Genomic DNA, 19,343 nt, shown 5'->3' with positions numbered 1-19,343 from the left:
GTGTAATGACACTCAGTCTCCATATATTCTGACTCAATGAAGCCTCAGGAAGAATTAAAATCCCGACAAGCCCAAACAAATACACTGCAAACACAACTTCATTTAGGATTAGGAAGAGGGTTTCCCAGTGGGTGTCTGTTTGCTTTTTACATAACAACCTTGAGAATTGTTGGCAAAGAACCGTGAAGCAGACAGAGAAGGATGCATTTAAAAGACAAATGAGATCAACTGACAGTCCTCGATATATCTTTGCTTTCGGTTCAGCTGAACAGAGGAGTTGCACAGTCATGCTGATGTCAATGGCACTCTGTGTGTTTGGAGCGCTGCCAGCGGGAGCGCGCTGGGGAGAGTGTGTGCACGAGCCTCCTTTACCACTCATGTTTGGAAGGCTGCTGCGCGCGTGAGTGACAGACAGAGTGCACGCGCGTTTTCCCTCACAGAGCCAGTTGACAGCTGGAAGGCGGTGGAGCTTCACGACACAAGAAACTTTCGGTTTTTTGAGTGAGTGTGCGCTTTGCTTTGACGTTTTTACGCGCCAACTACGAGAAGGTTCTGTTCGTGAATGCGCGTGGAGGGCATTTCCCTCTTCATTTATTAATTTTATCAGCATCATTCTTTAAATAAAGCATCTGTGCTGACAGTAGGCAAGTGGAAGTAAGCGGAGAACTGTCGCCGGTTCCTGATAGAAGGTGAGTGTTTTTAGTGGGTGTAGAAAGAGGATTGCGTTACGCTGGTGTCGATGGAGACCTGCGCGCGCTTGACGCGGTGCTAACTAACTAACTAAAAGTGATTTTTGCCTCTCGACTCGAATCGAATTGATTTTATCAGGGGTGCGAAAATGTGTCACAATTGTTAAAATCTTACATGACTGCTTTTTTTTCACCAAAGAAAAGTGCTGACAGAGTAGTTGAGCTCTTAATATTGTACTGAGGCGGCTGTTTTTGGCACGAGATTGCAGGTAAACATCAGCGTTACTGATATTTGCTACTACAGCAGCATGATTGCTAGTGCAATATTAAATATATCGAGTAACTTACGTTGCAAAGTTTGGCGAGTTATTTCGTACATTTCTTCTCAGCCTAAGAAATTAGTTCCGAAACAAGCCGAAGCGTCAGGCTTCGAGTCTCACCAAGCAACGAACATGCTAAAAGCCGGACTGGATCAGCGCATATGAGCGACCCCTCCCGCGCTCAAAGCGTTCTGTGATCCCTGGGCTTGGAGTCCACTCCGGGTTTTCTATTTCATACGCCTTGCACGAGAAACTCGTTCGAGAAGCAAACGAGAAATGCTTATAAAACACTCCGTTCTTTATGTAAAATCCTACAACTCTGTAGTGGTGTCATCGAAACTCCGATGATTGTGTCAAAACAAACAAACAACAACAGTACTGAAGCAGTGTACCTGGAGCTGAAACCACGTGAACACGATCTGGCATAAAAGCATCGATAAAACTTTTTTTTTTTTGGAATATGGTAATTCTTAAAGGGATAGTTCACCCAAAAATGAATTGATCAGATGATTTACTTAATCCTAGATGTATATGACTATTTTCTTCCAGATGAACACAATCAGAGATATATTAAAATATATATATATATATATATATATATATATATATATATATATATATATATATATATATATATATATATCCATAGTCCTCCAAGGTTTATAATGGTTGTGAATTGGCGCGTTTTGAAGCCTAAAATAATGCATCCATCCATCCATAAAAAAAGAAAGTAATCCATATGACTCCAGAGGGTTAATAAAGGCCTTCTGAAGCAAAGTGATGCATTTTTGCAAGAAAAATATCCATATTTAAAACTTTATAAATTGAAATAACTAGTCTCCGGGGGATGACCATACCCACACAGCAAAAGGACTCTGCGGCGGATCGGCCGTGGAGGTATCGCGGCTTCCGGAACGTATCCGCGAACGGACCCGTATCGGCGTCCACTTGCGCACAGTGACTGATCCGCAACGAAGGCCCACAAATTTGGGATCCGCAAATTATTACAACCGTTACAGTAAAGGTGCGTGCGCGTCCGCGGATCTGACATGGGTCCGCTCAGGATCTGCTGATTGACAGTAGAATTTACCGCCCAGAGGATCATCTCCGTCAAACGAATGTGACAGTCACGCGGGTTTGGCGACTTGAATGCGGATCCGCCTAGGAGTCTCCTGTTGTGTGGCAGAGATTTGCGGCAGAGAATATCCTTTGACCTGACAAACGCGGAGGCGCAGAGGATACAGCAAAATTACAAGTCTAAAATGATAATTATTAAAGAGAAATGATGGAGGATTTCGATATAAGAGAAGAGGAGCTTGAGTTTGTTGCACAGCCCTATTTGTTTGAACTGCGAGAGGCGTGTAAGCTTACGATCCTGCGTTATACATCGCGTTAGAAGATTACTCATTTTGTGCAAGTCGACTTGTGCATTCTGCGTACGGTTGTCCACCAGAAGCTAGTTATTTGAATTTATAAAGTTTTAAATATGGATATTTTTCTTAAAAAAATGCATTTCTTGACTTCAGAAGACCTTTATTAACCTCCTGGAGTCGTATGGATTACTTTTATGATAGATAGATAGATAGATGGATGCATTACTTTTGGCTTCAATATGCGTCTCCCCCACCCCCATTCACAACCATTATAAAGTTTGGAAGAGCCAGGATATTTTTAATATATCTCTGACTATGTATAAGGGATAAAGTACAGTTAACTGGTCATTATTGCGAAATAAACCTCTGACAGGGCGATCAGGACCTCATAAGACTATCCCGAAACTCTCTCACACTGGCCCAGGGCCATCAGGCCATGCTAATTGTGGAGCCCTGAGCTAATCAAACTATCATTATTAGTCATCTCGGTGAATCACACTGCAGTGCATTCCTACAGTGTGTGTGTGTGTGAGCACGTCTGACTCTTCCAAGTTAAACAGATTGTTATGCAAAAGGTTCAGTGTACTTAGAAACTTTATCTGAACAAAGGCTTTCCCATCAGCCTGATTCCAGGTCAGTGATCAGCACCCTGCCTTGATTTTATGATTCACAGTTCCAGACTGCTCATAGACTGACTGGCTCTTTATCAGGGCAAAGGAGATGTGTCATGGTGCAGTTATCAATGAGGTGCTTGTACTCGCAATAACCTCGGATATATAACTGTGACACGGTGGAACTTCGCGCTCTCTCTCTCTCTCTCTCTCTCTCTCTCTCTCTCTCTTTGAGCACTTTATGTTGTTAAACTCTGTGCAGAAGCAGATCTCATGCACACTACATGTGTTGTTACATATTAAAGGTGCAGTAAGTGATTTCTGAGAAACGCTGTTGAAAGTGGATCGGACTGAGCACCACAACACACTTGTAGCCAATCAGCAGTAGGGGGCGTGTCCACTCAAACTTCCCCTTGGGGGAGTCCCCACCGCCATTTTGATGTGCTTTCAAGTTTGCGAGTCAACTCAAACTTGGACACTTCAGGCAGATCTATAGACCACAATGCACCATGATTGTGATGTCACAGCAGATCACGCTTAATTTACCCCCTCCCCACACAACTAAACTTAATGCAATACAGTAAGTGTATTATATTGACATTTAACCGCATTTAATACTTAAGCTGACACAGTTATAGTTTATTGTATTGTTATCATTTTTCATGACACTGGTTCAATGTTTTTTTCAATGAACTCAATGGCCAATCAGAGACATATCTGTTGAGCACATGAACTCAATGGCCAATCAGAGACATATCTGTTGAACACATGAACTCAATGGCCAATCAGAGATATATCTGTTGAGCGTGTGAACTCAATGGCCAATCAGAGATATATCTGTTGAGCACGTGAACTCAATGGCCAATCAGAGACATATCTGTTGAGCGTGTGAACTCAATGGCCAATCACAGATGTATCTGTTGAGCGTGTGAACTCAATGGCCAATCAGAGATATATCTGTTGAGCATGTGAACTCAATGGCCAATCAGAGATATATCTGTTCAACACATGAACTCAATGGCCAATCAGAGACATATCTGTTGAACACATGAACTCAATGGCCAATCAGAGACATATCTGTTGAGCGTGTGAACTCAATGGCCAATCAGAGATATATCTGTTGAGCATGTGAACTCAATGGCCAATCAGAGACATATCTGTTGAGCGTGTGAACTCAATGGCCAATCACAGATGTATCTGTTGAGCATGTGAACTCAATGGCCAATCAGAGATATATCTGTTGAGCACATGAACTCAATGGCCAATCAGAGACATATCTGTTGAGCACATGTGAACTCATTGGCCAATCAGAGACATATCTGTTGAGCGTGTGAACTCAATGGCCAATCAGAGACATATCTGTTGAGCGTGTGAACTCAATGGCCAATCAGAGACATATCTGTTGAGCGTGTGAACTCAATGGCCAATCAGAGACATATCTGTTGAGCACATGAACTCAATGGCCAATCAGAGACATATCTGTTGAGCATGTGAACTCAATGGCCAATCAGAGACATATCTGTTGAGCATGTGAACTCAATGGCCAATCAGAGACATATCTGTTGAGCATGTGAACTCAATGGCCAATCACAGACGTATCTGTTGAGCGTTTGAACTCAATGGCCAATCAGAGACATATCTGTTGAGCGTGTGAACTCAATGGCCAATCAGAGACATATCTGTTGAGCACATGAACTCAATGGCCAATCAGAGACATATCTGTTGAGCATGTGAACTCATTGGCCAATCAGAGACATATCTGTTGAGCGTGTGAACTCAATGGCCAATCAGAGACATATCTGTTGAGCGTGTGAACTCAATGGCCAATCAGAGACATATCTGTTGAGCACGTGAACTCAATGGCCAATCAGAGACATATCTGTTGAGCGTGTGAACTCAATGGCCAATCAGAGACATATCTGTTGAGCACGTGAACTCAATGGCCAATCAGAGACATATCTGTTGAGCACGTGAACTCAATGGCCAATCAGAGATATATCTGTTGAGCGTGTGAACTCAATGGCCAATCAGAGACATATCTGTTGAGCACGTGAACTCAATGGCCAATCAGAGACATATCTGTTGAGCGTGTGAACTCAATGGCCAATCACAGATGTATCTGTTGAGCGTGTGAACTCAATGGCCAATCAGAGACATATCTGTTGAGCATGTGAACTCAATGGCCAATCAGAGATATATCTGTTGAGCACATGAACTCAATGGCCAATCAGAGACATATCTGTTGAGCACATGTGAACTCATTGGCCAATCAGAGACATATCTGTTGAGCGTGTGAACTCAATGGCCAATCAGAGACATATCTGTTGAGCGTGTGAACTCAATGGCCAATCAGAGACATATCTGTTGAGCACATGAACTCAATGGCCAATCAGAGACATATCTGTTGAGCATGTGAACTCAATGGCCAATAAGAGACATATCTGTTGAGCATGTGAACTCAATGGCCAATCAGAGACATATCTGTTGAGCATGTGAACTCAATGGCCAATCACAGACGTATCTGTTGAGCGTTTGAACTCAATGGCCAAACAGAGACATATCTGTTGAGCATGTGAACTCAATGGCCAATCACAGATGTATCTGTTGAGCATGTGAACTCAATGGCCAATCAGAGACATATCTGTTGAGCATGTGAACTCATTGGCCAATCAGAGACATATCTGTTGAGCGTGTGAACTCAATGGCCAATCAGAGACATATCTGTTGAGCGTGTGAACTCAATGGCCAATCAGAGACATATCTGTTGAGCACATGAACTCAATGGCCAATCAGAGACATATCTGTTGAGCATGTGAACTCAATGGCCAATAAGAGACATATCTGTTGAGCGTGTGAACTCAATGGCCAATCAGAGACATATCTGTTGAGCATGTGAACTCAATGGCCAATCAGAGACATATCTGTTGAGCATGTGAACTCAATGGCCAATCACATACGTATCTGTTGAGCATTTGAACTCAATGGCCAATCACAGACATATCTGTTGAGCGTTTGAACTCAATGGCCAAACAGAGACATATCTGTTGAGCATGTGAACTCAATGGCCAATCAGTGCTCAAAGCATCACATTTGACACTTTTGACAAAACTAAAAAGCATCAAACAGGCATAATGAATTTAAATTTAATATTTCGTGTTGTAGCTTGAGGTACAAAGTGGCAGATAAAAGCACATTTCTTAGAGAGTTATAAAAGTAGGACTGAAAAGGCTTGCCCATGTCATGCAAACTTATCCTAATCCGAGTAATTCCTCACTCTGACAGTTGGTGCACATGTAAACCTAGCCATTGTATGGAAAGTGCTGCGTAAAGGCTCTTCATAAATATTCCACAGACACGGCATATGGGTTTCGAATGACACAAGGGTAGGCAAATAATGACTATTCCTTTAATTGAATCAACATCGAGGTAGTTAACCAGGACAAAAGTTCACTTGGCAGCACCAACCAAAAAAGTTCCAGTGCTTTTCACTTTCTGTTTTATAACAGCAGCGAGTTAATGGTTAATCCCACCAGAGTGCACAGCACAGCATGTTAAAGTCCAGCTTTGCTATATGGCATGTGGGAGCATGACACAATGAGCCTTTATGAGCGATGGAGGCCACGGCTGAAGAGAAGTCTTGTGATAAACTGTGCTTTAAGACAAATAAGAGACTCTGGGTTGTGCAATAACAGCACCAGAGATGACCTGCAAGTGTGGGACGTTGCATAAGCCATGAAAAAAAAAAAAAAAAAGAATCACTAATGAACAACAACAGAGACTTTGGCCTTCACTTGAAAAGCATGTTAGTGTGCACAAAGGTCTTTTGATACTCAACTATTTCAAGCATGGTTTTGGAAGTATTGTCTATATTATGCAGGAAATCACGTTTCGTCTGCGAACAAGGGTGTGGCTTAGCTGTTTATTTATTTATTTTTTGGTAGTGTACTTGACATCCGTCAAGGAATAGGGAAGTGAAACTTGATTCAGCCGAGTCTGTGCAACATAGTCTGTAATTAAAGACAGTTTCTTTAGAAGGATTTGCGTAATGCTTCCAGTGTATTCCTTTTATATTGTAGTGTTTGTTTAGTTTTACATCTAAGATATCTTCCTCAATCATCTGTGGCTATATTCAATTATGCATTTGATAAACAATGAAAGCATTAACTCAGTGTTTTATCTGTTTTCTTTGCAGGGTGAAAAGGGCACAATCCATCTCAGAGGACAACAACCATTTGGAAGAAAAGAATATTGCTTAAAATAATTTTTAATAAAAATGACCTTTTACCTCCTCTGTACAAGATAAACAGCAGCATTTGTCTAATTTAATGCTATAATATCTATTTGTTATATACTGTGGATATTTCAACAATGCCAACTTGGCTTGATACAGGATCTTGGTATGGCGGACTTCTAACCCGGCAGAAGAAACATGGCTCTCTATCCCTAAGCGATCATCAGTTGTGCCTGTATTTCTTCATGACACGCGGATGGATTTAGACATTCTCTCGCTGCAGTCGCCATCCATTTCCTACGTATATCAGTGACATTCTAGGTCTCAGAGAATGATATGTCCAAGAAAGAAGAGGCCCATTAAAGATGAGGATTTCTCCGCCATCGTGGTGCCCTCCATGAGGGGTCATGGTTACTTGGATTACACGGTCGAGAGTCATCCCTCTAGAGCCATGCAGGTCATGGATGAGTTCCGCCATCACGAGCTGCTCTGTGATCTGGTTCTACATGTGATGTACAAGGATAAGATAGTGGATTTTAAGGTGAGAGTCCTTCAAGGTGTACCAGGTGAAAAAGCTGTCTTAGGGGGCATCTCAATCAGAGTTCCAGTTCCATAGTCAGGGCACTGGTCAGGGAGTTGGCCATCCCCTTCTTTTCTGGGGCACACTTGGTAGCTTTGTGTGTGTTCACATAGATAATTCGACAAAAGTCACCAAGTATCATCCCATTCTGATGAAGCAAAACATTAAAAAAAATTCAAAACGTAAAATTTCCCCCAGAGGGGATTAGTTCACTTCAGAATTAAAGTTTCCTGATAATTTACTCACACCATGTCATCCAAGATGTTCATGTCTGTCTTTCTTCAGTGGAAAAATCATGTAGAGCTCTTTGAAGCTGCACTGAAACTGACATTTGGACCTTCAACCCGTTGAACCCCAGTGAAGTCCACTATATGGAGAAAAATCCTGGAATGTTTTCCTCAAAAACCTTACTTTCTTTTCCACTGAAGAAAGAAAGACATGAACATCTTGGATGACATGGTGTGAGTAAATGATCAGGAAGTGAACTAATCCTTTAAGGGCTATCTCAATTGCAGTGCACTCAAACGTTTGCTCCATAAAAAGTCCACCGTGAAAACCAGGGAGCATCGATGTTCCCGTAACAGAAGTTCTGAAGCACGAAACTCACTACACGTAATGACACATGATAATTTTTTTTTAAAATACAAACCATTATTTAATTATATGTTAGCTTTATCGCTAGACAGATATTGAGCTAACATTTATCATTTATTCACAGCTGAAATGCTGCACGTATATGTAACAAGCAAAGTGTTTATCACACTGCACTTTAAGTAACATTAAAACAATTTCATAAAGATATCAGCTCCGCTGTTATTCATGAATACCAGTACAGTGAGGTCGTTGTCATGTCGCCGGGAATAGTCATCAGTGTCTCAATGTGCAGTGAGTTATTACTGTCCTTACCAGTGCTGAATTCATGTACACAATGTACTGAATGACAAGCTGATTGAGACGCACCCTTACTCTACTTAGTGTCGTGAGATCTCCCGTTCCAGCACAGTCTGTTCTCACCTTTTTGTTTATTTATTTGCTTTAATGGAGTTGAAGTTCTCACAATTAACAATTGCATGATAGAGAACAATGTTAGCATACAGTAGTTTGGGGTATTTGGGGATTTTATTTGGGGCTATATGTCAAAATCACAGGACTTTTCCCATTTGATATTAAAATTTTGAGCAATGCGAGTACAAAATTGCCCTGGCACTGCAAATTACAGCGTACAAAGATAAATCGTTCTCATTACAAGCGAAGAATTATGTCAGTACATGTTAAGGCATTTAATTGTAATTACAAGTACATGGCAGATACTGTACAGCTCTCATGATTTAGTTTCAGATGTGTCCTGACAGCTTTTTCTACATTCTCCAGGTGCATAAACTGGTGCTGGCTGCCTGCAGTCCTTACTTCAAAGCCATGTTCACCAGCAACTTCAAGGAATGCCACGCCTCGGAGGTTACGCTACGGGACGTGTGTCCGGCGGTCATCAGCCGCCTCATCGACTTCGCCTACACCTCCCGCATTACGGTGGGCGAGAAGTGCGTTCTTCACGTCCTATTGACAGCGATGCGCTATCAGATGGAAGAAGTGGCCAAGGCGTGCTGCGATTTCCTGACGAAGAACCTAGAGCCGTCTAATGTCATAGGCATCTCGAGATTCGCAGAGGAGATCGGCTGCACCGAGCTGCACCTGCGCACGAGAGAGTACATCAACACTCACTTCAATGAGGTGCGTGACTCCGTCAGCGGCGGTCGATAGTTGCTACCCGCTGCGCTCTCTTAAGTAACTGTACTGAGCCATTGACCTCTAACAGTCTGTGAATGAATGAAGGCTGTGGAGAACGGCGCTGTGCGGCTAATTGATCTGTCGATGGAACTCGGGTCTGTCTTACAGATGGATATTGATTTGTATAAATTATCCAGCCGTCAGAAGAATCATGCATTAAAGCAATAGTTAACCCAAAACCCAATTTACTCACCCTTATTTCTTCCTTCTTCAGCTCAAAAAGAGATGTTAGGCACAATGTGTGAGCTGATGGTGATTTATACTCAAAAAATCAAGCTCAAAAATTAAATGTAATGCATAAATGCAATTACCATAACAAAAGTACCAGAAAAGTTGTCCACATGATTCCATTTTCCTATACATCCCCATACGCAACGGCTCAATTGTGCACAATTTTGAAAAACCTACTTTTGCGAACTAGTCGTAGGTTTTTGACCCAATTAGAACCAAACCAATGCAGCCACATTCTCTGGAGTCTGATTATCAATAGTCAATAATCCCAAAAAAAGTTCAGAAATTCCAATTACTAATCCCTAAAGGTCCGCCAAAAAACGTTCAAACTGGGTGGAGCCACTTTTACTAAAATAGCTATAATTCATGAACGGAATGAGATATTTTCACCAAACTTGGCACACCTGTGTAAGAGCTCATTCTGTGGTTGTGAGAAAAATAATGCAGCGAATGGCCACTTGGTGGTGCTGTAACAGGAAAAAAACAGGAAAACTGCTATAACTACTTCACCGATAGTCCCATAGACTCGAAAATTGGCATGCAGTGTCTTCGTCCAAGTGGCCACGACTGCCTATGAGGACACTGATGTATCTTGATAAACATGTCTGCCATCGGCCAATGAAATTTGAGCAGCTATCAGACAAGGTTAACGGAGGCCTGTGAGAAATTCGCAAAAAATTGGCCACCGGGGGGTGCCTTCACGTTTTTCAAGTGCATAATGGATCGTGTATCGCATGATTTTTCACACATGGTAGAACTCCTCATTCTGAGCAGCTTTGCCTCTATCGAATCATTCGTTAAATATTGGAGATATTGGAGAACCAACTTTGCCAACTTTGGCAAACTAGTCCTAGGTTTTTGGCTTAACCTCGATAACTGTTAAAAAGCTTTAAAAATCATATTTTTCTTACGGTAAATTGCCCGTATTGTCTGTAAATGGTCTTTTCCATGTATGATCAAAAAAGTTAGAGGCTTGCTAAAAAAAATATTATTACGCATTAAAGCGCTTGAATCCCGATAATTGCTGCTCGCAGCTATATTTTAATTTATTATTCCTCACATGTAATTGACATACTCAAATGCAAATGCCTATTTACAAAGATTCAGTATACTCTCCCGATCTAACTATCCTCCATGCCCGTGTCACAGGTGACCAAAGAGGAGGAGTTCTTCAGCTTGTCCCATTGCCAGCTTCTGGAGCTGATCAGTCAGGACAGTCTAAAGGTGCTCTGTGAAAGCGAGGTCTACAAGGCCTGCATCGACTGGGTGCGCTGGGACGCGGAGGGCCGTGCACAGTACTTCCACGCCCTCCTCAACGCGGTCCACATCTACGCGCTGCCGCCGACGTTCCTCCAAAGGCAACTGCAGTCCTGCCCCATCCTAAGCAAGGCCAACTCCTGCAAGGACTTCCTGTCCAAGATCTTCCAGGACATGGCTCTTCGAAAACCCCTGCCTCCCCCTCCTCATCGCGGGACGCAGCTCATCTACATAGCAGGAGGGTACAAGCAACACTCTCTGGACTCTCTGGAAGCCTTCAACCCGAGGAAGAACGTCTGGCTGAAGCTGGCTGACATGGGATCTCCGTGTAGCGGACTGGGGGCCTGTGTGTTGTTCGGGCTGCTTTATACGGTTGGGGGACGCAATCTCTCGCTGCAGAACAACACAGAGTCTGGATCTTTGTCCTGCTACAACCCCATGACTAACCAGTGGACCCAGCTGGCTCCGCTCAACACGCCCAGAAACCGGGTGGGTGTCGGGGTCATTGACGGAAGCATTTACGCCATAGGGGGTTCGCATGCCTCTACACATCACAACAGTGTCGAGAGGTGAGGCTGGGACAGGAAGAAAACCATTCAAAAAGGTTTTGTGTTTTATGCTGTGGGGTTTTTCCCCTTTATGTTATATTTCCTTCCTTTTATACGTACGCTGGCGGAATCAAAACATTAGCACAGTGCAGAGTGACAGATTGGTTGACGGAGCTCGTATTACACCAAACACTGAGTCGCGCACCTGTCCGACGGAAGAACATTCACACAGATGAAATATTAGCAGACAGGTCACGATACACGCTACACTTGTCATGCAGAAAGTGTTTTAACTTCCATCGGTTTGCTCTGTTCTTTTCAGAGCAGTCACTCTTGACTAACAAGCTCCAGGCAAATCTGTTTCATAACGTACATTCCACGGCACAGAGTCAGGTCAGGTCTTTCAGGAGAAACGCATCTCCACAATATGTGTAATGATATATTATATTTATTAGCCAATGGTGATAGATCAGGTGAGAAGACCTTGCATGAACTTATAAACCCTAAACCTGAAAGGAAGGACTGAGGAGAACTGAGGTGGTAGCTATATTACTTTAGTTATTGGGACTGTCAAAACATATGCAGGAAGTGTGTACTTCGAACTGACTACATTATAATGATGAATGCATGAATTGGAATTAATTATTAGTCTTGTTTGTAAGGGAGTGAGCAGTCTAAATAAGAGCAGCTTTTCTATAAAAAATGCTTTTGTTGCTTAGTATTTTTGTCTTGTTTCTAGTCCAGATATCTAAAAATTCTTAAATCAAGCAACATTTACTAGACAAGTTAAAAATTATTGTATTGTTTTGTGAAAAAATAAGTTAAAATTAAGTGAGTTTTTGCTTGAAACAAGCTAAATAATTTGCCAGTGGGGTAAGCAAAATAATTTTTGATAAAACCGAAAACAAGATTTCTTTGCTTATCCCATTATCAGATAATTTTGCCTGTTTTAAAGGGGTGGTTGATTATGATTTGACTTTAACTTTAGTTAGTGTGTAATGCTGCTGTTTGATCATAAACAACATCTGCAAAGTTACAACACTCAAAGTTCAATGCAAATGGAAATATTTTCTTTTACAGAAATCGTTTTTTAAGGACTACAACAAACGGCTGGTAGGGACTACAACGAGCTTCTTCCTGGGTTTGTGACATCACAAACCCTAAAATGTGCATAAACCCCGCCCCTGAGAACACACAACAAAGTGGGCGGGGCCATGTTGGGCTGCTTTAGAGAAGAGGAAGAGTTGTTGTAGTCGAGTGTTGTTGTCATGCATTATAGGTCCACTTTAAGCACAAGTTAATTTTAACTTTTTTTCACAAAACAAGAAACTACTACTAACAACTAGTAAATGCTTTTTGATTTAAGAATTTTTAGATATTTTGACTAGAAACAAGATAAAAAATATTAAGAATTTTTTTTTTTTCAGTTACAAAACAATGTGGCGATTATAGTTCATTCACAAGTTTTGTACAAAAATAATTTAAAAAGTGGTTTATGCTCACCAAGGCGGCATTTATTTAATCAAAAGCACAGTAAAACAGTAATAATGTGAAATATTACTATAATTGTCTTAAGTGTCACATGATCCTTCAGAAATCTTTCTAATATGCTTATTTTCTGCATAGAAACATTCATTATTATTATTATTATCAATGTTGAAAACAGTTGTGCTGCTTCATATTCTTGTGCAAACTTATACATTTTCTTTTTCAGGATTCATTGATGAATCCTGAAGCATCCATTTGAAACTGATTACATTTTTTTGGTAATATTATACACTCTACACTTTCTGATCAATTTGATGCATCCTTGCTGAATAGAAGTATTCATTTCTTTAAAAAAAATCTTTTAGATGGTAGTGTGTATACAGTTAAAAAAAAATATGCCACAAAGTCAAACAGAATATGTAAGTGGCATAAACCTCATTAACTTCGTCTTTTGCTGTGGATTTGTTATTTAATTTTCAAAAAGCTCAAGTACAGATTCATAACCGTGGCATGTGAGTCCTATTGAGGATCATTTAAATCTGAGCACAAAGTTAATCTGTCCAGGAATGCAGGGAGAGAATGTGCTTGTATTCTATTCAGGAATTACAGCTAGACACAAATTCAAACAATGAATGTCGATAGATCATCTACAGTTTCAAAGATGTGTGAAATTCAAGACTCAGTATGTGCTGGGAGACAGAAACTCCTGGGTCCGTAACAGTAGCTGTTAAATGGAGATGCTGCATTGTTGGCAGGTTAAATACAACCTCTTCTTGCTGAAGGTGATATAACAGCTCATGCGAATTGCTTGCAGTCATGATTGGTATTTGGCTCTAGATATCACTGTGATGAGCCTGAAATATTTGCATTGACTTCTTCAACTATGTGTAAGGAAATTATATTCATACTTTATCTAAACTGGTTTTGTAAGGGTTTCTGGCTTGTTTGTTTTCACAGGTATGATCCAGAGACAAACCGCTGGACGTTTGTGGCCCCGATGTCAGTGGCGCGACTGGGGGCCGGCGTGGTCATGTGTGGGGGGAGTCTGTATGTGGTGGGGGGGTTCGACGGGGACAACCGGTGGAACACAGTGGAGCGCTTTCAACCTGACACCAACACCTGGCAGCACGTGGCACCTATGAACACAGTTCGGAGCGGCCTCGGTAAATATTCTGCACCATTTATCAAATTAATGAATTGGAACCGCTTTCTTTTACTTGACATGTTAACCACAGTCATGTGATGTAGTGCATGAATCCTGCCATTATATAAAAGTGATTAAAGGCAACAATATGAACAGAAGAGAACAAACGACTACATCAAATCTAATCAAAACCACATAAGAAAACATAATACTGTACTGTTCAGTGTTTGAAACATTGTATTATTAGCACTTGTCATGTTATTTCCTCCTTAAGATGAATCACTTTTTGTAAGATCTGCTAAATGAATAAATGTAATAATAAACCTGGATCAAACATAAACTAAATAATAGAGGTCGACTGATTGGATGGATTTTACCGATAACGATAACTAGGTTGGCCCACGCTGACTGATGAACACTGAATGAAAACAATCATACATTAAACATTAAAAATAAAACATTAAAGAATGCTGAATTTTATTACAAAAATTAAAAACAGTACTTTTTAAATATAAATATTAATATATTAATTAGCCTATATACGGAAGAGGATTAGGGCCAAGCAATAATAAAAAAAATAAAACCATCTCAAGAATAAAGTCATTAAATTACGAGAAAAGACTCGTTAAATTTCGAGAAAAAAGTCTAGATAAAATGTTGAGAATAAAGTTATTAAATTATGAGAAAAAAAGTCATTAAAGTATGAGAACAAATTTGTTAAATTATGAGAAAAATGTCGTTAAATTTCAAGAAAAAAAATTCGAGATAAAATGTTGAGAATAAATTTGTTAAATTATGAGAAAAAACTCGTTAAATTTCGAGAAAAAAGTCTAGATAAAATGTTGAGAATAAAGTCATTAAATTATGAGAATAAAGTCATTAAATTATTAGAACAAATTTGTTAAATTATGAGAAAAATGTCGTTAAATTTCGAGAAAAAAGTCGAGATAAAATGTTAATAAAGTCATTAAATTACGAGAAAAAAGTCGTTAAATTTCAAGAAAAAAGTCGAGATAAAATGTTGAGAATGTCATTAAATTACAAGAAAAAAGTCGTTAAATTACGAGAACAAATTTGTTAAATTATGAGAAAAATGTCGTTAAATTTTGAGAAAAAACTCGTTAAAAAGTCTAGATAAAATGTTGAGAATAAAGTCATTAAATTATGAGAATAAAGTCATTAAATTATTAGAACAAATTTGTTAAATTATGAGAAAAATGTCGTTAAATTTCGAGAAAAAAGTTGAGATAAAATGTTGAGAATGTCATTAAATTACAAGAAAAAAGTCGTTAAATTACGAGAACAAATTTGTTAAATTTGAAAGAAAAAACTCGTTAAAAAGTCAAGATAAAATATTGAGAATAAACTCATTAAATTATGACAATAAAGTCATTAAATTACGAGAAAAAAGTTGTTAAATTATAAGAACAAATTCGTAATTTAACCATCTTGAGATGGTTTTATTTTTTTATTATTGCTTGGCCCTAATCCTCTTCCGTACCTATACCTTGATCATTCATATTAGTTCATAGTACGTTAACTAATTTTAAGAGATATGAGAAGAAAAAATGACTAAATGTTCAAGTTAAAAATTAACAATCCTTTGTTTAACCTTAGTTAATGTTAAGGATGGGCTCTTACTGTAAAGAGTTAAAGTTACATTTCTTTTAAAGCCAAACAGACCTAACTATCTATCTTTAAACATAGCATTGAAATTACACACATATGTATATTGTATGTATACTCTCATGCTTCATTAGCTTCTATTTTAGAAGACTTCATGATTATCTAATAAAAAAAAACGAAATATGTATTACAATCACGATAAAAAAAAGAACTGAAATGGAATGCATTTATATGTTTTTGTCAGCTGCATAAACCATATCAATTTGCTTTCTAACGTCACTAGCTTTAAACTTTGCTGCATATCGAATGCACTTAAGTGAGCTGCTGGATATAAACGAATGCAAATACATGATAATAATTGTGATGCATGTTTTGTCACACTGTTTTACCCACTTGAGGTATTGCTAATGTTAGCGTCCTCTCAGCCTCACGGCAAACAAACTTCTGTTTTCCACTAATGCAGCGTCCAGTCAACAAATTAATGACTTTATAATGATATAAAACATGTACTGTATACATACTGTCTGTTTTAAATATGTGAGTGTCCGGCTCAATGCAGCGCTCGGTCTCACGTGTCAAAACAAACTCCATGAGGTGTCAGTGTACGAGAGCGACTGGAATAAAAACTATCAGTGTAATGACAGGAAAAACTATCGGTAATTGACCTGATTGATCTACTAAATAACTTTCGAAGTAAATAATTAATACACTATGGTTTCATTCACAAGTTAATAAATAAAAAAAGATAAACCCATTTTTAAAATGTCCATGAAGGTGACTAAACTTCTAGGAATTCACACTTCCCAGAGTTGCTTGACCCTGCAGCCTTACGCAACAATACAGCATGTACTGTAACTGATAAAGCTGTGGCAATGTCATCAATAATTCATATCAGAAGAGTTGAAGAATTACCTGTGCAGTCGACATAAAGAATGAATGCAGATAGGGACCGGGAACTGCCAAGCATCGTAAAAGCGTCATAAAAGTAGTGCATACATATATTTCATAAAGTTTTGTTTGACTTCCATTGTATGGCTGTAAGCTTCATACTTCAAATAATGAACTCTTATTGCTCTGTCTGTAGGGGTGGTGTGTATGGATAACTACCTCTATGCAGTTGGCGGCTACGATGGTCAAACCCAGCTCAAAACGATGGAGAGATATAACGTGTCTCGAGACGAGTGGGAGCCCATGGCCTCTATGAACCACTGCCGCAGCGCACACGGAGTCACAGTCTACCAGTGCAAGATCTATGTGTTAGGTGAGCTGGACTGCTGGAAGGGAATGCATGAATTGATCAAATGTATACCTTGGACGCAGTGGAAGTTGCTTTGGATTTAATGCATAAATCTGTAATATTATTCCATGTCAGGTGGATTCAATCAAGGCGGTTTCTTGTCCAGTGTGGAGTACTACTGTCCGGGCAGTGATGTATGGACGTATTTGACGGATATGCCTGTCGGGCGCAGTGGAATGGGTGTCGCCGTAACCATGGAACCGTGTCCTGGAATCCTGCCGGAGGAGGAGGAGGATGAGGAGGAGGAAGAGATGTAATGTGGAAGTTTGACCTGTGAACTTTGAACACGTGCCATGTTGAAGACCGCACATTCCTTCGAACATCTTCCTGCATGTGATGCCAATAAGGACATTCCTATGTAATTTAGGTTAATTAAGTATAATTTGATAAATCCACTACAAAGTGTGTGTGTGATTTAGAGAGCTAACCACTGGACTAATGAACCTCCGGTCACTGTATCAGGACTGAATGAATATCTGAGACACGCACAATCTTTTTGTCGAACTGCTGAACATGTAATTTTGTGAGCTTGTTCGATAATGCTTCTCATGTCTGTAAATACCTGATAAAACACTGAAATCTGATCAATGTTTGCTTTGATTTTTCTCACGACTGTTTGTCTGGAGCAGTAACACTTTCTTTGAAGCCAGGATATATATGATGCATTAAAAGGATATTCTTGCAGTTCTTAAAATAATGTCTTATAATGCACCATGTCCTAAACCAGTGTTTTCCCAACCCGGTTCCTGGAGGCACACTAACAGTGCACATTTTCCAAATCTTCCTAATCAAAAACACCTGATTCAACTCATCAGTTTGTCAGTAGAAACTCCAAGACCAGAAATATATGGTTCAGATCAGGGAGACATTCAAAATGTGTACTGTTGGTGTGCCTCCAGGAACAGGGTTGGGAAACACCGTCCTAAACTGATGCGATAAAAGGAATCTTTTCCAGTTTTTATCTTAACTAGCCGTGATGGATAGGTTTCTATTTGTGGTTTCTATAATGCATTAGAAATATCTTCTTTATAGGCAACAGGCTTCATAAAATGTGTCGTGTTTGCTTTTTACCACTAGGTGGAGGACTTCTACTTCCAGACACACTTAGAGCCTGTCTCAATACTGGTGCATGACCACTCGTCAGCTGACATGATGCATTTCCTGTATTTAGCCTAGTGTTTAAGTGGGTGTAAGAACTTCTGATCACCCAATGGGACACACTTACATCACGGTGCAAGAGCTTTATTTACACATTTTGACGTTCATCACTTTGCACTTTAAAATAAATTATATAACACGACACCACAACAATGTGGTGCTTCTAATTAAGTGGTGAAAAGCAGTTGCAAACATTTTATATAATACACACATACTCATAATTGCACCAATAAAATGTGCAACACTTTACATTTTACTGCCAAATTATATGTAATATCTAATTAACTTACATTGGATTGTTTTGGAGATCTGGTGATTTAAACATGAAGATGATGAATGATGGGATCTGAAGCAGTAGACTAATAGAAATGTGTGGATTTAGTGTTCAATAAGGGCACTGAGCTTGAAATTACTGTGCAAGTGTCCAATATCAACTTTTTCAAAGTTACTTTATTAAAATTACAAACTAAGCAAATGAATAATTCAAAAAACACATTTAAGTTGACAATCTTTCACAGATTAATTTAAAAAATGTCACATTTTGGATAGTTATTTTCTGCAAGGCAGTTTGTGTGCTTTTTTTTCACTGATAAAGACGATTATTTTTGTGATGTCACAATCATCCATCATGTACGGAAGAGGATTAGGGCCAAGCAATAATAAAAAAATAAAACCATCTCGAGATTAAAGTTGTTCAATTTCGAAAAAAAAAGTCTAAATAAAATGTTGAGAATAAAGTTGTTAAATTACGAGAACAAATTCATTAAATTATGAGAAAAATGTTGTTAAATTACAAATTTGTTCTTATAATTTAACGACTTTTTTCTTGTAATTTAATCTTTATTCTCAACATTTTATCTCGACTTTTTTCTCTAAATTTAACAAGTTTTTTCTCATAATTTAACAACTTTATTCTCAACATTTTATTTCTTGTTTTTTCTTGAAATTTAACAACTTTAATCTCGAGATGGTTTTATTTTTTTATTATTGCTTGGCCCTAATCCT

At 39.2% G+C, this 19,343-nt stretch overlaps 1 protein-coding gene across 2 annotated transcripts; it reads left to right on the top strand.

The window, feature by feature from the left end:
• The first annotated feature begins 347 nt into the window (after window positions 1-347).
• On the top strand, window positions 348-17,782 carry keap1a (kelch-like ECH-associated protein 1a). 2 transcript variants are annotated; one of them, XM_067362740.1, is made up of 7 exons: window positions 348-689; window positions 7,186-7,765; window positions 9,176-9,532; window positions 10,970-11,646; window positions 14,071-14,276; window positions 16,968-17,144; window positions 17,256-17,782. In XM_067362740.1, the coding sequence occupies exons 2-7, from the start codon at window positions 7,556-7,558 to the stop codon at window positions 17,435-17,437; spliced, it is 1,809 nt and encodes a 602-aa protein (XP_067218841.1). In that variant the 5' UTR covers window positions 348-689; window positions 7,186-7,555; the 3' UTR covers window positions 17,438-17,782. The 2 variants fall into 2 exon arrangements, with proteins under 2 accessions (XP_067218841.1, XP_067218842.1); XM_067362741.1 differs by having other exon boundaries at window positions 437-501.
• Window positions 17,783-19,343: the final 1,561 nt, after the last annotated feature.

Source organism: Chanodichthys erythropterus, chromosome 16, assembly GCF_024489055.1.
Source record: "Chanodichthys erythropterus isolate Z2021 chromosome 16, ASM2448905v1, whole genome shotgun sequence".
Lineage (NCBI taxonomy): Eukaryota > Metazoa > Chordata > Actinopteri > Cypriniformes > Xenocyprididae > Chanodichthys > Chanodichthys erythropterus.
Note: the sequence above shows the minus strand (reverse complement) of the source record. Positions and strands in the feature narration are given on the sequence as shown.